We start from the raw sequence: 27,827 nt of genomic DNA, 5'->3' as shown, positions 1-27,827 counted from the left end.
ATTCCATGAGTTTTTTCTTTTTATGACCAAGAACAAAAAACAAAGGGAGGTTTAATCTTCAGGCCTAGGGTGTGAGGCACAAGAAATCTTCAGGCCCACCATGTCAGGCTCTTTAAACTTTGGGCCCACGGTGTGAGGCCCTTTTCTTAGCTGTTTGCCAGTGACTTACCTGGCTGGGGCAGCGAGGCCCCCTGCAGCACTGTTCTCCTCCCACTCTCTCTGGTGAATCCTCCCTCCCCACCATTGCCACAACCATGCCCACCTCTGGTCTACACCCCAGTGCTTGGACACACAAATAAATCTTTTTAAAAAATGAAAAGAAAAGTACCCCCCCACCCCCCCCCCCCGGGCACACACTGAACCCTTCGTGCTTGTGAAAACAAGGAGCAGGGACAGGGACAGTTGCAAAAGAGAAAAGTCGATCAGACGAAGAAGATGATCTCGCCCAGTTGGAGAACTGTTGAGAGTTGAAATGGGCCGGGATTGGATTCTAACGTGGGAACAAACATGGTTTATTTGGGGGCGATGTGCTGGGTCCCTGGAATATTCTGGTTAAATGCAAAATGGAGGGTTGTGATGAGAACACGCGGGGTGCTGCAGGGAGGGTCACTATTTGGTGGGGCGGGCTCTGAGAGTGAGAAGGGGGCACCTGAGCTGCTGGGAAAGTCTCCCGCGCGTTTGCAGTCACCGGAGCATCAGTCACTTTCCCAAGGCCTCTCCCAAACACAGACAAGACACCGCGACCCTTCGTGGAGCGAAGCCCTGAGCAGATCCAGGGCACGCACCGTTGTGGGGCTAAGTGAGCAGGAGTCTGTGGGGCGCAGGCAGCAGCTCTGGTTCGAGGTCCAGGGCCCCTGTGGCCTTCACCTGCGTCCTGCGAGGGGTGGGGGCGCTAGGGCAGGTGAGCGCGGGGGGGCAGAGCAGAAAACCACATCTGGCTCTCTGCAGTGAAGTTTCTCCTGCTCTATGTCACATTAGGTGGTGTGTGAGGGCTGTGTGAGCCCTGATCACATACTAGGTACCTCAATGATTCACCACCGCCCACTACAGAAGACAACTCTCAACTTGAAGACAGGATCCCAGTTCCCGCAGAGCTCTCCCTGACCAGCGAACACTGCCTGCCACCTCCTGGACCCATGTGGCTCCCGGCGCTCCTTCCTCATCCCGCATCCTCCAGCTCCCGCGGGTCTCCTCAGGGCATTAGGCAGAGGGTGCTGGGTGCTGCCTTGCCCAGAATGGGCCCCGCCCCTCAGCTCCTGTGGGTCTGCAGAGTTGCTGGAGGGAGGAGGGGTCTCTCTGCAGTTTATTATCAGGGCGTGCCCTGTTGGGCCTGACAGGGAGTTTCCCAGGCTAAAGGTAAGACCAAGAGCCACTCAGCCCAGGAACCCCTGAGCTGGTTCCCTCTTGACTGGCCCACACGTCTTGTGCCTGCCTGCCCATCGCAGACTCCAAGCCCACCTGCCAGTTCAGGAGCAGCCAGCAGCCATGCCTAACCTCTCCCAAGGCCGAGATCACAAGGATGCTCGCATCATCCACTCCTCAGGCCAGAGCTTCGAGCAGTTGAGGCAGGAGTGCCTGCGGAAGGGCACGCTGTTTGAGGACGCAGACTTCCCGGCCAACAGCTCCTCTCTCTTCTACAGCAAGGAGCCCGAGAGCCCCGTCGTGTGGAATCGGCCAGGGGTGAGTGCAGCCAGAGGTGGGGGTGGCAGTCAGGGGGCTTGCAAGGAGGATCCAAGGACCCAGGGGAGGGCAGCAGGAGAGGAGGGAGCAAGAGGGGAGGCAGAACACAAACCCGATCCAGGCCGGCTTCCCAGGGGAGGCCATGCAGAGTGATGGCTGGGAGTGATGCAGGGAGCACACAACAGCTGGCGGGGCTGGGGGTGCTCTAAGGGGGACTCCAGGGCATCTGCTGCATCCAGCCCCCAGCAGTCTCACTCCCAGGGAGGTCAGGACTCGAGTCTGACAGTGTCTTGGTAGTCAGGGAGTGGAGGTCAAGGCTATTCAGGATGAGTTGGGCCAGTCCCAGGCACCAGGTCCCCCCCAAGGGGAGAGGGTGGGGGGCAGCCCCAGCCCCCACTCCAGGAGGGTGTTCACCTGGGTGATGTATGTAAAGTGCTCAGCAGCTTCTGCGCAGAGCCCAGGGTGCTCAGTGTGGACGGGGCTCACGAAGCAAGCGTGCAGTGTCTCCATGATAGGGGGTGCATAGGAAGCAAGGGGCTGCCCAACACATCCTGTTTCCCCTTCCCGCAGTACCCATGAGCCAGTGTCCATGCCCCCCCACCCCTAACAATTGCAGGTGATGGTCCCAAGGCCATCAGCTGCTGCCTGGGACAAGGAGTCAGTATTTCCTGTGCTGGGTTAGTCAGGGCTCAGCCTCTGACTGGGTGGTGCTGGCTGCCTTCCCTCGGGTGGGGACCCGCCTGGGAGAGCCCCCAGGGGTGGGCTGTGATGGCAAGGACGGAGTGCAGAGAGGGCCGGGAGGCAGCTGAGACCCTGCACCATCTGTCCAGGGACTGTGGTCACACCAGTCACACCACTGACTCCCCACCTCAGTCTCCTCCCTGTGAAGCTGAGACACTAGTGCCCACGGCAGACACGGCGTCCTGCTGCGGTTACTGGCATCACCATCATTTGCTCTGCATCCCACCTTCTGAAAGGCACTGGGTGCCCCATGTCTGCCTTCATGCTGTCTCCTTTCATGAAAATAATGAAGATGTGTTAAATACACAGCCTGTCTATTCAAAACACACACACGATTCTGGAACTTCAGGGCAGGGTTCAAGGTACACATGAGTTCTTTATACAGTGGTAAGCTCTTTATTGCTATTTCCTGATGGAGGGTGTGTGTGTGAGTGTGTGTGTGTGTGTGTGTGTGTACTGACCTATTTACCCGTCCACCTGAATCATGTCTAAACGGCTTCTGGTCATCTAGTATTTTCCTAAACCTGACAAGGCTATCACTGAGTGCCTCAGGCTTTCTCCTGAGAAATTCTAGTTACTTCCTTCCCTCCTGCTGGCCTCCCTGCGGGGCTCATGCCATCGCCTGCTCAGTGACCTCTCTGGGATCAGCACTGCATAGTAATGAGGCATGGATTACTGAGGAACAATGGGGTTCTCACAGGCAAGCCAGTGCCAGCCTCACAGGAGACAGGCTCTGAAGGGGGCATCACAGGCAACAACAGCACCGATGGTTTCATTAAAACAGTATGAGTTGGAAAGAAGACACCAAGTGTGCTTACGGGGATGAAATCCTCCTAGGGAGGGTCCCTGAGCGTGAGACCAAGTTCCCCAAGCAGAGAAGAGGCTCCCTTCACTGACCGGCATGTAGGCAGAGGGGATGGAGGGGCCAAGTGGTGTGACTGGCGCATCCCACCACGAGGCTGGGCTGTCCCTTTGCATGTCCTTCCATAGGAAAAACAATAATGCAACAGGAATGAAGTGTTCTGCTGCAAGAAAGGAGAGCCAGCCAGGAAGGGGCGGGAGGGCCAGGCCTCACTGACGATGCCCTCATTCTTCCAGGAAATAGTGAAAAACCAGAATTCATTCTTGGAGGGCCACCAGGACTGACATCGCCAAGGGCAGCTTGGTGAGTGAGAGGGTCGCGCAAGGAGAGCTGGTGGTTGGACAGACTGTTCCTGGGGGTCTGAGCTGCCGCCAAGGCTCAAGCAGCACAGGTCCCCAGCAACTCCCTGCACAGGGATTGGGGAACATGACTGCTCCCATCTTCTGCTTCCCCCTCCTCCCCAGTGGCCACCTGCTCTGCTGAAGGGGAGCCAGAGGACTCCACATCCCTGGCGCTCTGCTCCCCACCAGTTTTCAGAGAACAGATAGACCCAGAGGCACTGCCTGGCTGCTGGCTTCATCAGAACATTAGCTCGGTCGCCTGCTAGGCCTCCCCTCAGCACTCATTGCCTCACTTCATCTTCCCAACCACGCTCCCAATTTTACAGAGAAACCCAAGTTGAGGGAGGCAAAGTAAATTATCCAAAGTCACAGACATGATAGATATGCAGAGTCAGGACCCCCAATTCCTCTTAACCACTTTGCCTCACTGCCTCTGGGGTTCATGCATTTGGGACCACCTCAACCCCCAGAGGAATGAACCAAAGAGAGCAAACTACTGTGAGCGGGAGCAGACACTGAGTTCCCCACAGCTGAGGTCACCACTGTGGTCTGACGGATGAAGTGGGACATGCCGGGAGCTTCATGACAAGTGGCTGAGTTTCCCTCCCAGAACTCAAAAGTCACACCTAGAATGATGATAGATGGTTGATACACAGACAGACAGACAGACACATGAATCATGACAGAAGATAAACAGACGATGGACAGGTAGGTAGGTAGATGATAGACCCAGAGACACAGACATGGTGGATACATGGAATTATACATTCTAAATATAACCTTGGCCTTTCAAAAAAAAAAAGTGTTCAGGTTGGTCTTCATTTTCTGAGGTGTAGCCCCCCTAAGAGGTTCTCCCTGTTCTCTTCAACATCCCCCTCTCAGTTGTCAACCCCCTTCTTCCTCTACTCCCCTCACCCACCCCTCCACGCATCCCCCTGGTGATTCTCTTTCACTAGGGATTATCATTCACTAGAAAATCATTGATGGGACTCCTTTGTTGTTTTCAAAGTTTTAATTTGTCACTTTGGTATAAAAGTTTTATTTGTCACTTTGACAGATATTATTTTGTGGCACTTTTTCTATATCTGAATACTGTATATAACATATGAATGAGGGGCCTCCCCTGGTGGCGCAGCAGTTATGTCTAGGCTTAGAAGCTGTGCTCAGCTCTGCAGCACCAGTTCCATCCCCGGCCATCTGGTGAGGGTCCCACATGGCGCGACAGATCTCTCCTGCTGTCCGCTGCTCCCCTCGGTACCCAGTGCTTGTATAAATAAACAAATAAATAAATAAATAAATAAATCTTTAAAAAAAAATATATAACATATGAATGAAAGAGGGCCTCCCTGGTGGCCTAGGGGTTGAGTCTCAGTGCTATTACTGCTATGGCCTGAGTTCGATCCCCAGCCAGGGAGCTAACCCACATATGGTGCAGCAGACCTCGCCTGTCTAGCACGTGCTGCCCTTAGCGTGTATTTTAATAAGTCCACCTGTTTTGCTCCTCACTCTCTCTCTGGTGAATCCTCTCACCACTCCACATCTGGCCTATACCCCACTTCTATGCAAAAAAAAAACATGTGAATAAAGGTTAACAAAATGGCCAGCTGTGAACCAGCCCCCCAAATGGCACTTGACTATCACCAACACCATCATTGCCCCTCCCTATCAGTGGCCACCTGCATGCTTTCACCCAACAAACTGAACTTTGTGGGCACCCTCACCCAGCATCGTGCTTGAGGTGGCCAAACCTGTCCATTGGCACAAACTCTACAGTGATCAGTAATTTTCATCTCTTCTGGGGGTTTTTCCCTTATTTTGAATTGTATAAGTAGCATCTGAATCTCTCCCTTCAAAAGCTGAGCACATTTCTGGCGAAATAGTCTCTGGCAATGACCAAAAAGGGTTGTGTGACAGTGTCCCAAGTCCAGTGGTACAAAGAACTTTCCGGAAATGTCAACCCCCAGGAAGCCACACTTGAGTTCCAATGAGTTCAAGTGGTATTATCGACTACAAACAAATACATTTGGGGTAGAATGGGGAGGTTGTTGGTTTAATAGGTAATTCCCAATGTCTGCTCAGACATCTTTCACAGGCAGCAGCAAGAGCTCTGATAGGTACAGATGAGGTGCCCACCCCATGCTCAGTATGAGCACATGAACGCATGTGGGAGTCTGTACAGTGTAAGCTTAAAACACTGTTTGACGTTCACACTCACTTTTATGTTTTCCTCTGAATGGGGGCTAACTTGAAGGTTATAGCTGGGGAAACCAGCAGATCAGTCTACAAATCTTGAAACTGCAAGATAAGTGAAAGTAGATGATGCCCATGGAGCTATTATTACCTTCAACAAAGCTAAATCTAGCCTGGGGAGGCATGAGCCCCGGCAAAGTGCTCCCTCCGAGCTCACCCCAAGTGCCATAGGACAAGCAGCATGAGACATCACTCACCCTGGCCCGCTGACACTAACTCTCACAGCCCTGGCCTCCTGGCCTTCCACGGAGCTGACGTGCAGTAGAGCACTGTGACACCCACGTGGGCTTGACCTATAGCACTGCCAAGACAAGAGCGGTCTGTGCTAAGTGGGCAGGAGAGCTGGGAAGGGAGGCAGAGGGGAGAGATTTGCTGGTAACCTTCCCTTATTTTAAGATACATCTGGAGCATCTGGAATGCTCCACATCTCCTTTGGCCATGGAGTTGTCCTGTTTACCACAAATTAGCAGTAAGACCTGCGATTGAGGACTTTTCACTTACAGGTGACTGCTGGCTGTCAGCCGCCATTGCCTCCCTGACGTTCAACGAGAAAGCGCTGGCCAGAGTGGTCCCCCAGGACCAAACCTTTGGCTCCGGTTATGCTGGGATCTTCCATTTCCAGGTAAGTGAACTTACCTCACTGGGGCGCAGTGTGATGTCAGGTGTTTCTGCAGCTGCTGGTCATCAGGGGTGCCTTTTCCTCTTGAGAGAGAACTGGTCGGAGAGCCCTGGAGTGTCCACCCCGGCTCTGAGGGGGCCGCGCAGTGTCTTCGAGCCCATGTCAAGGGCGGGTGGGATGCTCCGCACGTGGCTCCGTGGACAAAGCACAGCTGAGCCCATCGCAGAACCCACGTGAGAGTTTCCTCCAGATCTGAGTGGGAAAAAGCAAAGTGATAACGTGGGCAAAGGGGGGCTGGACCTCCTGTGAGACTCAACCCTGCAATCTCTCTCTGCCCCGGGTGACAGTTCTGGCAATACGGCGAGTGGGTAGACGTGGTGATTGATGACCGGCTGCCCACCTCCAGGGACCGCTTGATCTACCTCCGCTCAGCCGACAACAATGAGTTCTGGGGCGCCCTGCTGGAGAAAGCCTATGCCAAGTGAGTGTCGCCCAGCGTGGGCAGGCCCCTGTGCCAGGGAGGCCAGTCTCCCTCCTGGGTCCTTTTCAGGGCACAGCGTGGAGAGGGACACTGAGGCTCTGGGATGGCACGTGTGGTGCGGCAGGGCCACCTGCCTGGGCCCAGTCAGGGCTGAGGTGGAACAGGAGTGGCTGGGGCAGCTTGCTGTCGGTCTAGCTGTGCCCATCCTCAGACACATGGCGACGCGCATCCCTTTCCGCCCCTGCATGTGGATCCTGCCTTTGGCAGCAGCCAGAGTGCAGGGATGTGTCTGGGCGACGGCCCGCCAGCGCAGCCAGGGTCAGAGCCTCAGGGCTCCTGGCCAGCCGAGACTGAGATGTCACTTTCCCACTTTGGAATTCTCCTTTCAAATTTTTAAATTGTAAATTGACTGTTTTAACCATTTTTAACTGTATATTTCAGCGGCATTAAGTTCATTCACATTGTTAGGCAACCATCACCCACACAGCTTCAGCCTGCCAGACTCAAACTCTGCACCATTCAACACTACACCCCTCCCCGCCCCCCAGCCCCGGCCACCACCCTGCTACTTTCTGTCTCTGTGGATTTCACTAACCTAGGAACCCCGGCTAAGCAGAATCTTGACAGTCATTTCTAATCACCGACTGGCCGGAGTTCCTCTGGCAATGCCGCTCTCCAGCCCACCAGCTAGTCAGCAGCAGCCATGATAGCAGAGCTCCCACGGGATCCCCTGGCCTCAACCTGGATCTTCAAGCTGTGGAAATCCATCCTCAGAGACAGGAAGCAGGGAGGAAGGCCATGCTTCTACCTCCAAGTGGGTGTATAAGTGGCCAAATAAAGTGAAGGTAAACTGAGGCTCAATTCATCCTGAAATCAGCAGGATGGGATTAAACCACGAAAGAACCAAAGGTGCTCCTTTGCCACATGCCCACCTGGTCTCATAACACCCTTGGTGCCACTGACAGACTTGGGGTGAGCAAGGAGGATGCTTTCCAGGCCTGGTGGGGGCAACCCAGTCCTTCAAGGAGTCCTACCATCAGGGACCCCTCCTCTCTAGGGTCAGCTTCTCTGCTTGGGGCTGGGTTGGGTGTGGTTTCATTCTCAGGAGCTCAGAAGAGGGAACCCCTCACCTGCCCCCACCCCAAGCTGTGCACAAGGCTTGAGTCAGTTGGTAGGATTTGAAATCTTTGCCTCAGGGAGAAGAGTACAGAATAGGTTTCCTAAAAAGAAGGCAAATTAGCTCATAGAAAGATGTTCAACATCATTTGTCATTAAGAAACTGTAAATGGGGGCCTCCCTGGTGGCACAAGTGATTAAGCATAGCACTTTGAAGCAATCTGCAGCCTCTGCAGTAGTTCGATCCCTGGCCTGCCAGAGGGACCACATGGCTCAGCAGACCTCTCCTGCCTTGCCCGCTGCTCCCCTCAGCAGTGTATTTCAGTCAGTCCGCCTGTTCTGCTCCCCACTCTGTCTCTGGTGAGTCCTCTCACCCCCCACATCTCTGACCTGTACCCCAGCTCTTGTATGCATACATAAATAAATCTTAAAAAAACAAAAAAGAAACTACAAATGAAAACAATAGTGAACATTGCTACACACCGACAAAGGTTCTTTTATAACTCAAGCAGAGTCTACGTCCATAAAGTGTGTGTCTATAGGCACATTCTGTGTGTAGGTATGTGTATGTGTACATGTACAGACATGCTATGTATACAATTGTGTGATTGGGAGTACCTGAGACCAGGCAGGAAAAGTTCCTTACCTCTCTGTCTACAAGACTAATTCTGTCTTGGTCAGGTCCTATGAAGAGAGAGAGAGACTTATTTAAGCATCACAGCAGCCCTAGAGGGGAGAGGACAACTGTCCCCCCACTGTGCAAATCATGAAACTGAATCATGAGTGGGTTCGCACAACAACACTCAGCTGTAAGAGATGGGTCTGGCACTTGAACCCAGGGTCAGAGTAACCCACACCAGGCTGCCTATCTCACAGAGATTTCTTGTGTCTTCAGGGCATCAAGTAGACCCCAAATCCTACTTCCCATCTTCCTTCCATGCCACCCAGCCAGGGCAAGCCTTGGGAGGTTTCTGATTCAGTTAGAAAAACCTCTGGCTGGAGGCGCCACCTGGTGGCCTTCCTCATCCCTGCAGTCGTTTCCAAACTTCTGGCTTCACAGGTTACATGGGAGCTATGAGGCACTCTATGCGGGCAGCGCCATTGAGGCTATGGAAGACTTCACTGGGGGTGTAGCCAAGACCTTCACAACCAAAGAGGCTCCAGAGAACTTCTATGAGATTCTAGAGACGGCCTTCAAGAGGGACTCTCTGGTGGGCTGCTCCATCGTAAGTCGCTCACCTGTCTCTCCCTTCCAAGCTCTCTGCCAGAGTCAGAGGCATGAGCAGGTGCCCTGAGCACACACAGCAGGGCTGGCACTTCCAGGACTGGGGAGTGTCAGTGTTTGTTTATTTAATTCAAAGCAGAAGTTTCTATTTAATGTCTTTCAAATTACGAAGCTCAGACACCCTTCCTGTGTCAGGTAGAACAATCCCGACAAATCTCTGTCCCTTTCTCTACCCCAGTGGTGCTGTGTGTCCCCTCCTCAGCTCTGCCCTTGCTCATGCAAACAGCCAAACACACTTAGGAACGCAGGGCTAGGTTTGATTTCATGAAATGAAACCCTACTGTTTTCTGGATTCTTTGTTTATGTCATACATCATGGAAAATATATCAGTAGATACTTAACAGTATTTTTTCTACTTTCTTTATGTACACACACACATAGTTTTGTCTCGTCTAGTTGTGAAACTTATCCAAGTTTTCTGTTTCCTCTTGAGTTAACCTTGGGAATTTGCTCTTTGCTACTAAATGACCCATCTCCTGGGGTTTTCAAGCTGGTGACACGGAGCTGAGTGTAACACAGTGTCACCTCGTGCATGTGACTGTGCACCCCCATGAGGGGATGATCAGACAGTTCTGTTTGGGAAAAAGTCAACTCTTTGTTGAGAATGAGGGACTTCTCATCCTGGGGAGAGGCTAGGAATGCCTCATTGTCACTGCTAAGGGGCCTCCTGTGGAACATTTTGTGTGTCCCTTCCTCCTGGGTAGCGAAGGGCCAGGCCAGGCAGAGCTGGGTCTGGCCTGGTAGGGGAGTGACTTACATGATGGGCCCAACAGTGTTATTTTCATGTTTTAGGTCAAAAGTACTGCAGAGTCCAAAGCCCGGACACCTTTTGGTCTCATTAAGGGTCATTGCTACACTGTGACGGGAATTGATCAGGTAGGTGACATGCAGTCCTGCTGGTGGGTGCAGGGACAGCCGTGACCTGCTCGTCCTTTTCCTTAGTGCGTTGAAGCTTAAACTGTGCTTTCAGACTTCAGAGAATGTGTCATCTAGAGGAGGCAGCCAGCATTCAAAACTGCAAAACAGGGAAGAAAGCAACATGAGCTTCCATCATAGTTCCCCACTTGTGCAGCAGATAGGAGAACTTGATCTTTGTTTTTCTTTTCTTCTCTAATTCCACATCAATCCTGTAATAGCATTCTCCAGAGAAAAGACTCAATAGGATGGATGGGTGGATGGATGGATGGATGGAAGGTAGAGATAAATGGATAGATGGAGATTGGTACAGATACAGATACACAGTGGACCCTTGATGCGGGGGCACTATCTGCACATAACTGTTGCCTCCTCAAAAGCTTAACTGCAATTGTCCTTTAGTGTCTTTGGGGTATTGGTTTTAGGGCAACCCGCCACCCCTAGGATACCAAAATCCACAGATGCCTAAGTCCGTTACAGTAGGTTCTCCAAATTCAAGATTCAACCAACAAAGCAACATCCAGGGTTGGTTGGATCTGGACTTGGAACTCTCTGATAGAATAAAATCCAAGAAAGTGGAGCCACTCAGTTCGTTCACACTGATATTGTTTTGTCGTGTGTAGTGTGATGTATGTGTGTATACATATATACCTGTGTGTGTATACACATATATACCTATGTATATACACATATACATACATGTATATCAGGGAAAACTGCTCTGAGAGCTCAAATTTCTGGCTAGTTGAGGAGCAGAAGTCTTATTTTCTCTTTCTCCAAAGCCCTTGTGAACTGTGCAGTTCCTGCCCCAGAGCAGAGTAAGGACGGCTGGCTGGGCTTTCTTTCCTGACTCCGGGCTATTGATGTGGACAGCAGAGATCCTCAGATGACATCCCGAATGGGAGACTATTGGCTTTGGAAGACTTAGATGTGGTTTTTATTTATTGTTGCTGTTTAAATTCCCAACATGTGTTTCTATGCTTGTCGTTCAGCTGTGAGTAAGAGGCTAAGGATGAAGGAAAGGCAGTAGTAGCTCACTGAGCACTTCTGAGAATTACTCTTCACCTCTCTCTGTGGATTCTGAGGTTCCCCAGATAAAAAAGCCTCTAAGGAAATTGCAGTCTAGCAAGTCACTCATTCATTTGAGGATTCATATCACGTTAGCCACTATGTTTAGCAGGACAGTTCCGAGGGCAAGTTAAGAATGGATGAGTTTTGACATGTTTTTAATGTATAGAAGTCAAGAGTCTTCCGGTAAAGCCAGTCCCGGCTGAGAGGAACCACTCCGGAACTCACACGTGAACTGATCCTTTCACATTCCCCTGCTGCCTTTGCCTTCCAGGTAAACTTCCAAGGCCAGAAAACTGAGCTGATCAGAGTCCGGAACCCTTGGGGCTTTGGCGAGTGGAACGGGCCCTGGAGCGACAGGTGGGTCCCCACCGCATCTCTCTGGCTGGCGCCCACCTTAATGCTGTTCATGGGGTCCAGTGGGCCAAGGCTGGCTGGTGTGTCCTGGGAAGGAGGAGAAGTTTGTCTAACGTGCTCCCCTGGCTTCTGGGTGACCTCACCTCTTTCCCCTTCATCCCTTGGGGCCCGCCTTGCAGTCAAACTTGACTCTCAGGGAAGACTCTTAGAGTGGCCTTTTGTCTTCCCTGGGATTGTATTCATGTCGTGACTGTATTGCCTCCCTTGGGGATAGTTCACATCCCCATGTATTGTGGGGCTTTATCTCCACATATGAGTGGCCCCAGTGAAGCGTGTGTGTGTCTGTACATGTGTTTTCTGGCAATGAGTATTTTGGGTGTGAGAATCCCTGAGTGCTGCCAGCAGGTCACTACAGGATTCTCTGGCCATTGGCCAGAAGCCCAGTGGCCCAGAAGAGACAAACAAAGTGGAATAAGAAATTCAGCCATTACGACTGCTCTGATGACCAGCATTATTTATTTGACTCCATTTATAGGAAAGGTCTTCCTTTCAGGCCTGTGTGCCCTCCGTGTCCCTTGAGAGGTGGCCCCTGTGACTGGGATGATGGGAGGGAGCAGGTGTGCACAGGCAGGATGCATCCTGACCCGTCTCTACCGCCTCCCTCTCTCCTTCCTCACCCAGAGCTCTGGCCAGCTTGGGCTCTTGCTGTCCTCTCTGCCCACCTGCAGCTCCTGGGACTCCAGGGAGTCTGTACAAATCTAGAACTCGATTAAAGCCAAGGCCGTGTTTGTCCTCAGTTCAGACAAGTCACCAGGGGGTGCCAGTCATCTGTGTGTCTGTGGTTTTATTAACCAGAAGCCAGCTTGAGGGCTCAAGACTCACACTTAAGTGTCCCCCATCACTGCTCCCTTCCCGACACCCTCAGCCCCTCCTACCTTCCACCGCCTCAGAACCAAGGGACTTTGGCAGAGACTGATTCTCACCAGACCCACATCAAAGCAGGCATGAACTCGGCCTTCCTCTCCTGGCGGAAAGGGAAGGAAGAGAAATCACGAAATCAAAAGGAATGAGACTGCTTTTAGTGACTAAGATTGATAGAGTCCCTTAACTCAGGGGACAGAGTCTCTAAAAGGACAAAGGCTACTTTTTCCTTTCCCTGAGAAACATGGTGAAGAGGGAGACGTGGGTTTTTACTGGGACACAGCTGGGGACTGCCTGCCTCCAGGCAGCCTTGGTGGGGTGGGAGGGTCTGTCCCTGCCCTGATCCCAGATCCTGATTCTGCCTGGTGCCAGAGGGAGGCTGGAAAGCTCAGCTGAGCCTTTGGACCCATTATGTGGGTGTGAGCCATTGGAAGAAAATGGCCCAAAGGAAAAATAAAGGCTCTTAGTTCTGTTTTCCAGACCCCGCCAGGGGCAACCTGGAGAGAGGCTCTGGGTTCACTTGGCTCTTCCGAGCCCTCCCCCAGGAGTCTAGACCCACGGGGTTTGGGGAAATGTTTCCCCCCATGAGAGTGCTGAGGTGGTGGCAGCGCCATTTGAACTGTACTTGATCCTTCAACAACGCAGGTTTAGCTGTACACGTTCATTATACTCAGATCTGTTACCTCTCAGCAGGTTCTGCAGCCACTGATTCAACCAACCTTGCGTGATGGTTGGCTGAATCCTCAGATGCAGAACCCTCAGGATAAGGAGGACTGACAATAAGTTACATTTGGATTTTCTATTGCACAGGAGGTTGATCACCCCAAGTGGTTCAAGGGTGAACTGCTTCTGGAGACAGGTGTGTGTGTGTGTGTGTGTGTGTGTGTGAAGAGGATGTCCCAAGGAAGCAGTGACCTTAGAGGTGTCATTCCCAATTTGGAGGGCAGTAGGTAGCTGCTCACCTGAGGACAGGCAAGGCCCCCTTGCAGAACACGATTCAGCTCCCTAGGGAGTTCGCAGAAAGAAAGTACTTGGTAGATGATTGTCCAACAAGCTTGTCAAACACGTTATGATTATGACTTTTCAAAGTGTCAGCTGACAAAGAACAGGGGTCAAGTGAGTTTCTCTGCCTGTGGTGGTCTCATGAGAAGCACCTTCTTCCATTGGCTGTGCTTGGAAATGTACTTTCTGACCAATCTCAAAGCCTCTCCCACATTTCTGGGGTCCATGGTATAGTCACTGACCAGGATCTATTCCTTTCATAACCGCACACCCTTGGTTCCTAGGAAAGGGTGCTTCCCCGACCCAAGGCCAGTACTGCTCATGACCCACTTGCTGATTTGGTTTCCTCCTAGATCTTCTGAGTGGGATTCTGTGGACCCCGCTGAGAAAAAGCGCCTGTGTCATGCTGCTCTGGACGATGGAGAATTCTGGTACAGTTCTTACCTCTTTATTTCTGTACTAACTGCAAAACAGGTATGACAAGCCCCCATGGCCTTTGGGTATAAAGAACACCCCATTTCTTCCTATCATTTTATCGTACATTTCAGTAAATCACATACACCTGTCTCAAAACCCTTATATCCACCCAGTTTGGCAAAGGATTTAATATGCCACGTGTTGGGGACTCTCCCCATCTCCAGACTTGTTTCGAGTCTCAAGGGAATCCATGTGATCCAGGAAACAGAAGGTTCATCCTCCCAGCTCTCACCCAGCCTCCCTCCACTGAACCATCCACCATCCAAGTTTGCATTTGAATCTGCAGCCCAGTGAATTTGCATGCAGGCAGCAAGCTGCTCCCTGGGTCACTACCTCCAGGCCCAACTTGGTGACAGGGACCCTTGAAGGCAGCCACCTTTGTAGCATCTCAATACAGACCAATGGGAAGGAATTCTTAATCTGGCCTTTCCACAGAGCTGAACATCTTTGCTAATGGAAAGTTGGTTAATGGCCCTTTATCTCTAGAAATCATTCCAAGTCTTGTTTCTTCCTGTGGGACCCGGAAACAATGGACTCTTTCCAACTCTGCAAGACCACAAATGTCTGATTTCTGGTTCTGTTTCCTTTCATATGCTCATGCCAGTGAATTCTTGCCTGAGTCCTTCCCCTTTTTTTTTTTCATTTTATATGTTTTTTACATAATTTTTCATTTTTGCAATTTGTATGCTTTTACATCTTGATTATATTACCCATACAATTCGCACCCCCCTTATTTTGACCCTAATCCCTCCCCTCCGCCCCCCCCACCCCATAGTGTGTCTCTGGTTTATAGTTGCTTGTTGATTTTGATTTTTACTTTATCATAATTTGTCTTTTTCCTGGTCTCTTATTTAGGTTTTCTAAGTTCCTGCTCTGTGTGAGACCATCCAGTATTTTCCTTTTTCTGGCTTATTTCACTGAGCACGATCCCTTCCAGCTCCATCCATGTTGCTACAAATTGCCTGAGTTTATCTTTTTTGATTGCTGAGTAATATTCCATGGTGTATATGTACCACATCTCTTGATCCAGTCATCTATTTTTGGACATTTGTGTTGTTTCCATAGCTTAGCTATTGTAAATAGTGCTGCTATAAACATAGGGGTGTGGGTGCCTTTTGAATTAATGTTTCTGTGCCCTTTGCGTCATTAGACAGGAGCAAAACCTAGTTCCTCTCATTAGATGCATCCCAAACTCCCCTCTTTTACATAGCAAAACTCACTTTTTATCACTTGCAACACTAAGAAAAATCGAGTTCCGGAAGCCATTTGTCAGGGACTGTGGATAAAGACCAAATATATGAGAAATATACTTTGGTCACCTGAATGACAAAATATTTCTGATAAATTACAATATCACACTGTCTTTACACTGACACTGAAACCAGCAATAGGCTCACTTCCTGCACTCATCAAAATCAACCACTATGGCACCATTTTGGGGGGAAAAAATTTTTTTTTTGTTTATTGTGAGGTCAACCAACAAGGAGATAGGAGGCAAGGCTCAAATCTGGAAAGTAGAAATGATTTTATAGAAATGGAGGTAGAAAGGAAATAAAAGTTAGGAATGTAAAGTTTATGGGCTTGAATAAGTCTGATCAAATAGTTACCAATGGATCTATATATGAAAAGGCTTCCAGATTCTTGGGATGGACCCCTTGCTTCTGGATGTGTCTAATCTGTTCTTTTTTCCTGTTTTCTTGGTTTTGTGTCAGTAGTCTCTTGGTTCTGACCAGCTTGGAATATGGCTTAAGATCAATTTCTTCTGCACACGTTTGTGTCATAGGACTCATAAAAAGGGTCACACAATATTGCCTTCCTGAGAGCAGGTTCAAGAGATGTCAAACATGCACAACTCTTCTGGGGATCACCCATGGTTTCAATACTCCCAAGTTTATGTCTGCAGTTCCTGTCCTTGGAATTCCAGAGCCATATATTCAAGGATCTACTCAGTATCTCCCTGTGAATATCTACTCACTAGCACATCCCAGGATCACATGCCTGAACCTCAAATCCTTCTCTCCCCAACTTGCGACAACACAGTCTTCTCCATCTTTATCCATCCAACTATTCAAACCATGTATCTTCTTGCCTTTCATTCTTTTCCTCACATTTAATCCTCCAGCCAGTCCTATAGGCTCAACCTTCAAAATATGTCTTAAACCTGATCACTGCTCACCTGATCACTGCTCACCACCTCCCATCCTACCAGCCTGGACTGACCCACCCTCATCTGTCACCTGGACAACAGCACACACTTCATAGCTGGTGACTCCACTTCTATCTGTGCCCTTTCTCATGGGTCAAGGGTCATGGGTCATGTTAACACGTCCTACGGTTTCTCCATCTAATCAGAGTCAAAGCTGAAAGCCTTATGATGACCATCCTGGTCCACCATTATCTTTGAACATCATCCTTTACTGACTTAGCCATCTTAAGATCTTGTTCTCCAACTACCTGGACTGCCAAAAAGTCATTATGTCCCAACCCCTACACTCTAGGCCTCCACCTGACAGTCAGAAGTTCCCTTAGCTGTTTATCTAAAATATCCCCCACACTGCACGCTCCCCCTTCACCCTACTTTGTTTTCCTTTGTAGTGCTTATATGTATATCAACCTATATTTTAAGCTTTTTTTCCTTTTTATCTTTTCTTTATCTTTTTTTGGGAGGGAGTCTATTTTCTTCTCCCCAGGCCTGATTTCTCCCCAATCCTCCAGGACAGAAGCAAGTGCTCAATAACTGTTGGATGATTGAATGAATGAGTAGGTCATGCAGTGTCATCCCTCCAGAGCATGTCTCTCTCCACTTGGCTGCAGGATGGCATTTGTGGACTTCAAGGCCCATTTTGACAAAGTTATGATCTGCAACCTCACTCCTGATGCCCTAGAGGAAGATGCTCTACGCAAATGGGAAGTGACAGTCCACCAAGGAAGCTGGGTGTGGGGCTCCACGGCTGGAGGCTCCCGCAAATTCCTGGGTTGGTAGTCTCCCTGCCCTTCTCTTTGTCATCCCCAAGTGTTGAGTCCAAACCAGGACATCAGTGGATCAGGCCCAGGACCCTAGAGAAGGCCCAAAACATGGTGCTAGACAGAAGCATTTCAGTGATGATTGGGAAAAGAGGATGTCAAAGTGTAAAGGTCAGGAATGGCCACTGTGCAGGTTTTCTAAGATCCAGCAGACCGGGTAAAGGAGGAGTCAGGGTCCTTAGTGGCTTTTGCAGGTCTTTTTTTGAGGTTCACCAGGCATATGGCAGGCAGGGTTGCTGGGGGGCCCGGAGGCTGGCAGTCCTCCCAGCCCCCAGCAAATCCTCACTCTATCTGGCCTCTCTGGTGTTCTCTCTGCTTCTCTGCTCTTCTGTTCATTCTACTGCTTCTTGGCTTCTCTTTCAGCTTCTGCTGGTGTTCCCGTGACGCCACCCTTAAAAGCCCAGTCTCAGCCCAGTTGAATCTACCTATGCCCACACCCTATTCCAGGTGCCCGCCATCAGGCATGCATTCAGGACCACAAGGATCCATCATCTATCCTGATGGCAGGAGGGCAGAAAAGCCTGACATTTTTCCTTACCCTACACAAAGGTTTGGTAGGACTTTGGATAAGAATTGCTTAAGGAACCTTCTTTGTTTTACCACTTGGGTTATCTTCCCTGACAAGCAATAGAAAACACACTCACACTAGTTTAGAAATGAAAAGAATTGGGCATCCCTGGTGGCATAAGGGGTTAAGTCTCAGTACTATGCAACTATCTGCAGCCTCTACAGCACGAGTTCAACCCCCGGCCAGGGAAGTGACCCATATATGGCACAGCAGGCCTCTCCTGTCTCACCCGCTGCTCCCCTCAGCAGTGTATTTCAGTCAGTCTGCCTGTCCTGTTCCCCATTTAGTCTCTGATGAATCCTCTCACCCACACACCTCTGGCCTGTACCTCAATTCTTGTATGCATAAATAAATAAATGTTCAAAAAAAAAATCTTCAAAATGAGGGCTCCCCAGCCCTCATTCACTGACCTGCTCAGCAAGAACTCCTAAGGGTCATCAGACAAAAGCCCTGAACTTCCCTCTCACTGGGGATTCCTTAAGCCTGTACGCCTGGTGAATGCTGCTGACTGGACTTGTCGCAGTTCCCTGTGGCAAGAGGGAATCGTGTGGAACAGTCAGCATTCACTCTTGGAGGTGGCCTGAGGTCACTTCTTCTCAAATCACACCACCATTGAGTGGGCCCTGGGAGGCAAGCACAGCGCCCCGCACTCGCCTTTGAAATGCCAAATGGGAAAAAAAAAAAAGATGGAACAAATTGCAGTGGACAAAATGCAGAAGAATGTCTTTGAACAGTTGCATGGGAAATGGTTCCAAGAGGTAGAAGGAAAAGAGACCCCTTTTCATTCTCCAGGGGGTTGTAGAAAATAGGGCAAGAGGGAAATCAGGACAGGGAGAAACACCTTCTCAGGTTTGGGAGAATTTGATGGGCGTGGGTAGGATGTGTGTGTCCCCTTTGTTTTTCATTTTGGGTGTTTTTTCAAGGGAAAATAACCTGCCTCTTTTGAATGGCAGATACCTTTTGGACCAATCCACAGATAAAATTCTCCCTGACTGAGAAAGATGAGGGGCAGGAGGAATGCACTTTCCTTGTGGCCCTGATGCAGAAAGATCGAAGGAAACGCAAGAGGTTTGGAGCTGAAGAGCTGAAAATCGGCTACGCTATTTACCAGGTGGGTAGATGCCAAATTACTGTTGAGAATCCATGGAGTCCTAAGTTCTTGGTCCTTTTTCAGCCTCACACCTGACACTCAATGCCAGTCCCTCAACTGTGTCCTAATAGCCAAAACCCGCAGCCAGGAAAACCACTTCCCCTCACACTCCTGTTGCAGTGCCCAAGCAAAGAGGAGCACCTGAGCAAAGACTTCTTCAGAGACCATGCACCCCGGGCTGAGAGCAAAAGTTTCCTCAAAGAGAGGGAAGTTTCTGACCGGTTCAAACTGCCCCCTGGGGAGTACATCCTGATTCCCAGCACTTCTGAGCCCAATCAGGAAGCAGATTTCTGCCTGAGGATCTTTTCAGAGAAGAAGGCCATTACCCGGTGAGTTTCAAGGATCCCTCTTTGGTGCTTTACTCCCAGAGATGTCACCAGAGGGTGGTTGGAGTCATGGCCCCCTGTCCTCTTCATGATCTACTTGAGAAACCAGGAGGGGGCAAAAGGGAGGGTCTTAACCGATCAGAAAGCAAAGGAATATTTCCAGTTTAGTTCACACATGAAACAGTTGCTCTTTCCAACTGACCCCAGAACCATGCTCACAAGACACTCTTGGGTGAAGCCCATCATTTTCCAGACTCTGTTACCAAGAAGCTTTGGAGTGGGAGCGACATGAGGGGGAGGCCAGAGGTGTTTCTGTGTATGATAAAGGGGTGGCTATTCCAACTCTCAAGAATGACACATTCTTTCAGCTCCATTTTAGTACCCTTTCACACACCCAATATGCTGCCATCTCTCCCTCAAAAGGTCTTAGCAAAATTATTTTGTTTTGGTTATTTCTGTGGAAGAAGTTTCTCTTTCGTCCATTTACCATTAATAACTCTGTGGCAGGGGCGGGGGGTGGGTGGTTCAAGTTTCAAGAACCTATTTCTTCTCCTAATGGAGACTCTCTAGGGACCCCAGAGAATGACAAGCTCTACTAACTCTGTTTCTGTTGATTCCCATCAAAGTATCAACCTGAGACAACAAGATGGAGATGACGGTGGCTGCATGGCCTGTTCTGGATAAGGGACATAAGTATTCGAGCTCCTGTTTGTCCTTTGACATTGTGAATTGCTGTTACTTGTTTTGGCTAGTGGCATGGAATTGCACTGTGTTGTGGACTGAGTTTCACAATTATAAAGTCTGGTTGGGTTTCCCAAGCTGACTGCAGAAGCCGTGGTTCTTTCTTGTCAGCAACAGAGAAGCAATGCAATCTCTGATTTTTTTTTAAAGTTTTTAAAATAGGATGTATTTATTTATTTACCTTTTGGCCTAAAGGAAGAGAATGCTGGGTTGGTTCTGGTTCTGGCCAGTTCTGGAATAAGAGGACGTGTGGAGGTGAGGGACACAGGCCAAACCCTTCATGTTTGTTCTCTGAAGGAAAGAGGCACACTGTTCTTAGAGACTGATGAGTTCAGATGTTTAGGTTTAGTTGGTCTCCTCGGTATGTTCTTCAGAAGGTTATGCTCTCTATTGAATCACTGTATTTCTTTTTTTTTTTTATTTTAAATAAATTTGATTTTTATATTCCCCATACAATTGCAAACCCTTATTTTGACCCCAATCCCTCCCTCCCCGCCCCCCCCCCCTCCATAGAGTGTCTCTGGCTCATAGTTTTTTTGTTGATTTTGATTTTCACTTTCTTATAGTTATTCATTTTCCTGGTCCCTTATTTAAGTTTTCTAGATTCCTGCTATGAGTGAGACCATCCGGTATTTTTCTTTTTCTTTTTCTTTCTGGCTTATTTCGCTGAGCATGATCCCTTCCAGCGCCATCCATGTTGCTGCAAATTGCATGTGTTTATCTTTTTTGAATGCTGAGTAATATTCCATGGTATATATGTACCACATCTTCTTGATCCAGTCATCTATTTTTGGCATTTGGGTTGTTTCCAAAGCTTAGCTATTGTAAACAGTGCTGCTATAAACATAGGGTGTAGGTGCTCTTTGGAATTGATGTTTCTGTGTCCTTTGGGTAAATACCTAGGAGTGGAATTGCTGGATCCTATGGAAGCTCTATGTTTAGTAGGTCCAGAAATCTCCACACAGCTCTCCATAGTGGTTGGACCAGTCTGCACTCCCACAAACAGTGCAGGAGCGTTCCTTTTTCTCCACATCCTTGCCAACATTTGTTGTTGCTAGTTTTTTAAATATGTGCCATTCTCACTGGTGTAAGATGGTATATCATGGTAGTTTTGATTTGCATTTCCCTGATGACAAGTGATGTTGAATATTTTTTCATATGTCTGTTGGCCATTTGCATTTCCTCTTCAGAGAAGTTTCTTTTTAGCTCTTCTGCCCATTTTTGACTGGGTTATTTTCTTTGTTGTTGTTGAGTCTCATCAGCTCATTGCAGATTTTTATGATCAGTCCTTTATCATTAGTGTTGTGTGCAAAAATTTTCTCCCAGTCGTTGGGGTTTCTCTTTGTTTTGGTTATTGTCTCTTTTGCTGTGCAGAAGCTTTTCAATTTGATGTAGTCCCATCTGTTGATCTTTGCCTTCACTATCACTGCTTTGGGTGATGTGTCTGTAAAGATGTCTTTGATGTGCATATCACGTAGTGTTTCACCTATATTTCCTTCTATATATTTTATGGTTTCAGGTCTTATGTCTAGTTCTTTAATCCATTTTGAGTTGATTTTTGTGTATGGTGTGAGGTAGTGGTCAAGCTTCATTCTTTTGCATGTAGCGACCCAGTTTTCCCAGCACATTTATTGAACAAACTTTCTTTGCTCCAATGCATAGTCTTTGCTCCTTTGTCAAAGATAAGTTGACCATAAATCTGTGGGTTTATTTCTGAATTTTCTATTCAATTCCATTGATCCGTGTGCCAGTTCTTGTTCCAATACCATGCAGTTTTGATGATTATGGCTTTGTAGTATAGTTTATAGTCTGGGAGTGTGATGCCTCCATTCCCTTCTTTTTTTTTCAGGAGAGCTTTGGCTATTCAGGGTTTTTGGTGATTCCAAATGAATTTCATCAATAATTGTTCTATTTCTTTGAAGAATGACATTGAAATTTTGATTGGAATAACATTGAATCTGTATATTGCTTTTGGAAGGATGGCCATTTTAATAATGTTTATTCTTCCAATCCATGAGCAGGGGATGTCTTTCCATTTCTTTGTGTCTTCTTCTATTTCTTTTACAGTGTTTTATACTTTTCTTTGTATAGGTCCTTTACCTCTTTTGTTAGATTTATTCCCAAGTGTTTGATTTTTTCTGTTCTGATAATAAAAGGGATGGTTTTTTTAATTTCTTCTTCTTCAGATTTATTGTTTGTGTATAGGAAGACTACTGATTTTGCATGTTGATTTTGTATCCTGCCACTTTACTGAACTGATTGATGAGTTGAATTAGTTTTTCTGTGGAGTTTTTGGGGTTCAATATGTATATTATCATAGCATCTGCAAATAGTGATAGTTTGACTTCTTCTTTTCCTATTTGGATTCCTTGTATGTCTTTCTCTTCTCTTGTCTTATTGCTCTGGCTAGGACTTACAGTATTATATTGAAAAGCAGTGGTGAGAGTGGACATCCTTGTCTTGTTCCAGATCTTAATGGGAATGCTTTCAGCTTTTCCCCATTGAGAATGATACTGGCTGTTGGCTTGTCATAGATGGCCTTTATGATTTTGAGGTATGTTCCTTGTATCCCAAGAATTTCAAGGGCTTTTATCATGAATGGCTGTTGCACTTTGTCGAAAGCTTTCTCAGCATCGATTGATATTATCACATGGTTTTTATATTTCTTTTTGTTGATGTGTTGGATAATGTTGATTGATTTTTGGATGCTGAACCCCTTGTGTCCCTGGAATGAACCCTACTTGGTCGTGGTGAATTATCTTATGGATACATTGTTGGATTCTGATAGCTAAAATTTTATTGAGGATTTTTGCATCAGTGTTCATTAGGGAGATTGGCCTGTAGTTTTCCTTTTTGTGTTGTCCTTGTTCGTTTTGCTATTAGTGTAATGTTGGCTTCATAGAATGTGTTTGGTATTGTCCCTTCCTTCTCAATTTTTTGGAAGAGTTTGTGAAGGATAGGCACTAATTCATCTCTGAATGTTTGGTAGAATTCATTTGTAAATCCATCAGGTCCTGGGCTTTTGTTTTTGGGGAGGTTTTTGATTACCATTCCAATTTTGCTGCTTGTAATTGGTCTGTTTCGGTGTTCTATTTCTTCTTTATCTAGCTTTGGGTGATTGTAGAGTTGTAGGAATTTGTCCATCTCCTCTAGATTGTTGAACTTGTTTCCATATAACTGTTCATAGTAGTTACTGATTATTCTTTTGATTTCTGCTATGTCCGTTGTGATTTCTCCTCTTTCATTGATGATCCTGTTTATTTGTGCTTTCTCCCTTTTTTCCTCTGTGAGCCTGGCTATGGGTTTGTCTATTTTATGATTTTTTTCGAAGAACCAGCTGTTGGTTTCATTGATCTTTTGGATTGTTTTTTAGTTTCAATTTCTTTATTTCTGCTTTGGTTTTTATTATTTCTTTTCTTTACTGGTTTTGGGTTTTTTTTTTTGTTGTTCTTTTCTAGATCTTTGAGCTTCAAGATTAGGTTGTTTCTTTGAGTTCTTTCTTGTTTTCTTGATGTGAGCCTCTATGCTATATATTTTTCCTCTTATTACTGCTTTTGCGGCATCCCATACATTTAGAATATTGGTGTCCTCCTTGTCATTCAATTCGAAGAATTTTTTAATTTCTTCTTGATCTCCTCATTAGTCCAGTGGTCTTCCAGTAGTGTGGTTTTCAATCTCCATGAGGTAGGAGAGTTCCTTGCCTTCTTTTTATGGTTTATTTCTAGTTTGATACCTTCATGGTCAGAAAAGATGGTTGGTATGATTTCAATCTTGGTGTATCTCTGTTGATGTTTGTCTTGTGTCCCAGTATGTGATCGATCCTGGAGAATGATCCATGTGCGCTGAGAAAAATGTGTACTCCATTTTTTTGGGGGTTTGGTGTTCTATAGATGTCTGTTAAGCCTAAGCACTCTAGGTCCTTATTTAGAGCTTTAGTGTCTTTACTTATTTTTTGTCTCGTTGATCTATCCATTGTTGATAGTGGTGTGTTGAAGTCTCCACTACGTATGTATTTTCTCTGATGTCTGTTTCAGAGATGACAATAGTTGTCTGATATATTTTGGTGCTCCTTCATTTTGGTGAATATATGTAATGAGTGTATTTCTTCTTGAAGTATTGTCCCCTTGATCATAATGTAGTGACCGTTGGGGTGTCTTTTTTATCTTTTGAGTTTGAAATCTGTTTTATCTGATATAAGTATAGCTGTTTCCTGCTTTCTTTTTTGGTCCGTTTGCTTCTTGGATTGTTTTCCATTCTTTAACTTTGAGTCTATTTTTATCTTTTGTAGCTAAATGTGTTTCCTGGAGACAACAAAAGGTTGGGTTTTGATTCTTAATTCAGCCTGCAACTCTATGTCTTTTTATTGAAGAGTTTAGTCCATTTACATTTAGAGTTAATATTGATATGTTAGCATCTGTATTTGCCATTGTGTTTGTCTTTCCTTTGATTTTATTTATTTATTCTTTTAATAACTTTTTTTTGGCCTTCTTTCGTTGTTATTTCATCCCCTGAGGTTCTGGCTTTAGGACTCCTTGTAGTAATTTTTGGAGTGGGGGTTTAGTCGTAATGAAATTCAGAGTTTCTCTTGTCTGGAAGGTCCTTATTCTTTCTTCATAGAGTAAGGAGAGCTTTGCGGGATAGAGTATTCTTGGTTGGCATCTGTTTTCTTTGAGTCTGTTGACTATCCCTCCACTCTCTCCTTGTCCGTAGTGTTTCTTTGGAGAAGTCTGATGTCAGCCTGATTGGTTTTCCTTTGAATGTTATCTGTTTCTTCCCTCTTGCCAGCTTCATTATTTTTACCTTGTCCTGGATTCTTGGGAGCTTTACTATTATGTGTCTTGCTGTATTTTTTCTTTCGTCGTGGAAGTTTGGTGTTCTTCTTGCTTCTTGTATATCAATTTTCAGCTCCTTCCTCACGTTTGGGAAGTTCTCTTCAATTATCTCCTGGAATATTTTCTCTGTTCCTATGTCTCTCTCCTCTCCTTCTGGTATTCCTATAACTCTTATATTCCTTTCCTCATGGAGTCAGATAGTTCCCGAAGTCTTTCTTCGGTCTTTTTCCTTCGTACTTCTCTTTCCTTTTCTGTTTTGGTTCTTTTTATTTCTGTGTCTTCAGAGTGCTTATTCGTTCTTCCATTTCATCTATTCTGCTTTCATTGCTTTTCCCTGAGTTCTTTAGTGCCTCCATTAATTCTTTGATCTCCTGCATTTCTTTAACTTCCCTCTTTAGGGACTCAATTTCATTCTTCTGATCGTTGATTATTTTTCCCTTATCATTGTTTTCCTTTATGAGTTCTGTCATTTTTTTTAATCATGGCAATTTTAAATTCTCTTTCTGGAAGGCTGAGAAGTTCTTCCAAGTTACTGTCGTTGCAATCTGGGGCATGGTTTTCTTTTTGTGGTGTGCTTTTTTCCTGAGGAGTTGCTAGGTTGAGTGTGGTTCTTCTACTCCCTACTGTCTGTTTTCTAATTTGTTGTATGCATTGGGATACTGTGTTGCTGGGACTGCCCGGCATCTTGGGTGAACTTCTCCGCTCCCCTATGGCTCCTCCGGGAGCCATCTGTCAGTTTCAAGCAGTCTTTACTGAAGAAAGGTCCCTGTTCTAAAATGCCAATGCGGGGACACACTCCCCTGCGTGCCTGGTCTGCCCCGGCAGTGGGTTCCCGCTCCCCCTCTGGGCTCAGACTGCAGGCCAGAAGGGGCTTGGCATGGGCGAACTTCCCAGCTCACCTCTGGCTCCTCCGGGAGTCTTCTGCTGGTTTCAGGCAGTCTTTACTAAAGAAATGTCCTTGTTCTAAACTGGCAATGCGGGACGCACTCCCTGTGCGCCTGGTCTGCCCCAGTGGTGGGTTCCTGCTCCCCCTCTAGGCTTGGACTGCAGGCCAGAAGGGGTCTGGCGTGGGCGAACTTCCCAGCTCACCTGTGGCTCCTCAGGGAGCCTTCTGCTGGTTTCAGGCAGTCTTTACTGAAGAAATGTCCCTGTTCTAAAATGGCGATGCGGGACGCACTCCCTGCGCACCCGGTCTCGGGCACACTCTTCTGCATGCCCGGTCTGCCCCGGCCCTGGGTGCCTGCCCACTCCCCCTCTGGGCTTGGACTGCTGGTCAGAAGGGGCCTGGCGTGGGCGAATTTCCCAGCACACCACTGGCTCCTCCGGGAGCCTTCTGCTGGTTTCAAGCAGTCTTTTCTGAAGAAAGGTCCCTGTTCTGTGGGGTGTTGGTGATTTTTTTTCTGGTCGCTAGGTGGCGCTAGAGATCTCTCCTAGTGTCCTTGGGGAGCTGTTTTTTTCACCCCGTGGGACGGGGAACAGAGTGGGAGTGGTGGGGAAAGCCTCAATGGCTTTGGGGTGCTGTGTCTACCTTGTGCCCCACCGTCGTGGGGAACCCACGCCCCAAATTTTGTGCCCCGGGTCTCAGTTCCAAAGCCCTCAGGTCCAGGACGCAGGCTGTAGCCCAGGTCAGTGTCCGCAGGAATGGCGCCTTTTGCACCCGGCTCCCGTGTCCGGGCGCTTGGTTTCTGATTACTCAGTGAGGGACATTCACCTCAATAAGGGCCCCCACGCATCTCCCCACAAGCCTAGGTCGCAGGCATGGGGACCTGGGCAGCCGCGATCCGCGTTTGCTTTTCAAGTGCACCGCTTTTCTGCACAAGCTTACCGGCTGGCCTGTGGCTGTTTGTAGGTCTCCAGGAGTCTTTGTTTTTCTCTAATGGCGCCTGGAGCAGTTCGCTCACCTCCATGGTGAATCCTGCAGGGTTCTCCACAGCTCCAGTTCACGGGGTGTGGTGGCTGAAATAGTTCCTTTTCTTTCACTCACAGTCCTGCTTGATTCGTAGTTTGTTCTTGTTGGTTGTTTTAGGTTTTTTTTTGGTTTTTCCTCCTTTCTGTTGGTCAGAGAGTGCCGACTTTGTGGATGGGGGAGGGTAGCAGGGTTCTGATCTCCCTTCTTGTCCTCTTTTATGGCAACTTTCTTCTTTGGGTAGTTTGCTGGAGTCGTCCGTTTATCTTCCGTGTCCCAGTTCTCATTGGACCTGCCACCTGCCGCTTTTCCTCCCTATTAACTTTTTTTTAATGGGAGATCTTACTCTCAGTGTTTCCTCGCCGCCATGTTGATCCGCTATTTATTTATTCTTAAAAGGAACAAATGGCAAAACTCTAGGGGGGAGGAACCTTCAGTGGGTTCCTCCCCAAATAATTAACAGGAAAGGCTTGAAGCATTTTTTCCAATTATAAGATCATGTCACATTATCTTTCACTTGTTTTTGAGTATTTAATTTTATCTCTTAACAATTTTAGCCAAGTTCGGGCTAGAAATTTGGGCTGGAAAGTAGTTTGGATTTTGGAATAGTTTTATAATTAGGAGCTGAAGCCCCCACAAGTAGGTCAGTACTGGCTCTGGAATTAATTTTTGACTTTTGAAAAATAATTTCATCATCTGAAGAATTCTGATCACTTTCCCTAATATTGCAGGCTATTTTTTCTTTTACTTTTGGTTTTGCATCTCTCGCTTTGCCTCCAGCCAGGCAAAAATGATCCATCTATTCAGGCAATTGTTTTGTTAATCCAAGGCTATCGGCTGAGAACTCTTTGATGTCTTCCAGAGATACAGACAGCCATAATTTTCTAAGTTTTTTATTTATCTTTTCTAATTCAGACCCTTGGTCTAGCATGTCTTGTAGCAGTCACCATAGAAAAAGGGAAAAGGCGTCTATGGGGACTTTTTTGGGTCCGTGGAGAGTGTAATAGATTGTTATTTCCTCTCCCACTCTGGCCCAGGTGTTCGCATCCAGAGTTCTTTCTCTTGGAAACCAAGGACAACACATTTCAACAAAATTTAGGAAGCTAGCCAACTGTGCATGAGAGGTCTTAAGGCCTCTCTTAGCAAGTGTATACTTAACTATATC

At 47.4% G+C, this 27,827-nt stretch overlaps 1 protein-coding gene across 1 annotated transcript in view; it reads left to right on the top strand.

Annotated features, from left to right (window-relative positions):
* The first annotated feature begins 1,485 nt into the window (after nt 1-1,485).
* Nucleotides 1,486-27,827, top strand: part of LOC119244189 (calpain-9-like) — a 39,615-nt gene continuing 13,273 nt past the window's right edge. The window contains exons 1-9 of the mRNA XM_037509850.1: nt 1,486-1,680; nt 6,841-6,974; nt 9,151-9,316; nt 10,168-10,251; nt 11,633-11,718; nt 13,992-14,069; nt 16,930-17,090; nt 18,661-18,818; nt 18,978-19,186. Of these exons, the coding sequence (XP_037365747.1) occupies nt 1,486-1,680; nt 6,841-6,974; nt 9,151-9,316; nt 10,168-10,251; nt 11,633-11,718; nt 13,992-14,069; nt 16,930-17,090; nt 18,661-18,818; nt 18,978-19,186 (1,271 nt within the window). The remainder of the gene's footprint in view (nt 1,681-6,840; nt 6,975-9,150; nt 9,317-10,167; nt 10,252-11,632; nt 11,719-13,991; nt 14,070-16,929; nt 17,091-18,660; nt 18,819-18,977; nt 19,187-27,827) is intronic.

The sequence above is a fragment of the Talpa occidentalis genome, unplaced genomic scaffold (assembly GCF_014898055.3).
Source record: "Talpa occidentalis isolate TD23 unplaced genomic scaffold, MPIMG_talOcc4v2.1 talOcc4.14, whole genome shotgun sequence".
NCBI classification, from domain to species: domain Eukaryota; kingdom Metazoa; phylum Chordata; class Mammalia; order Eulipotyphla; family Talpidae; genus Talpa; species Talpa occidentalis.
Note: the sequence above shows the minus strand (reverse complement) of the source record. Positions and strands in the feature narration are given on the sequence as shown.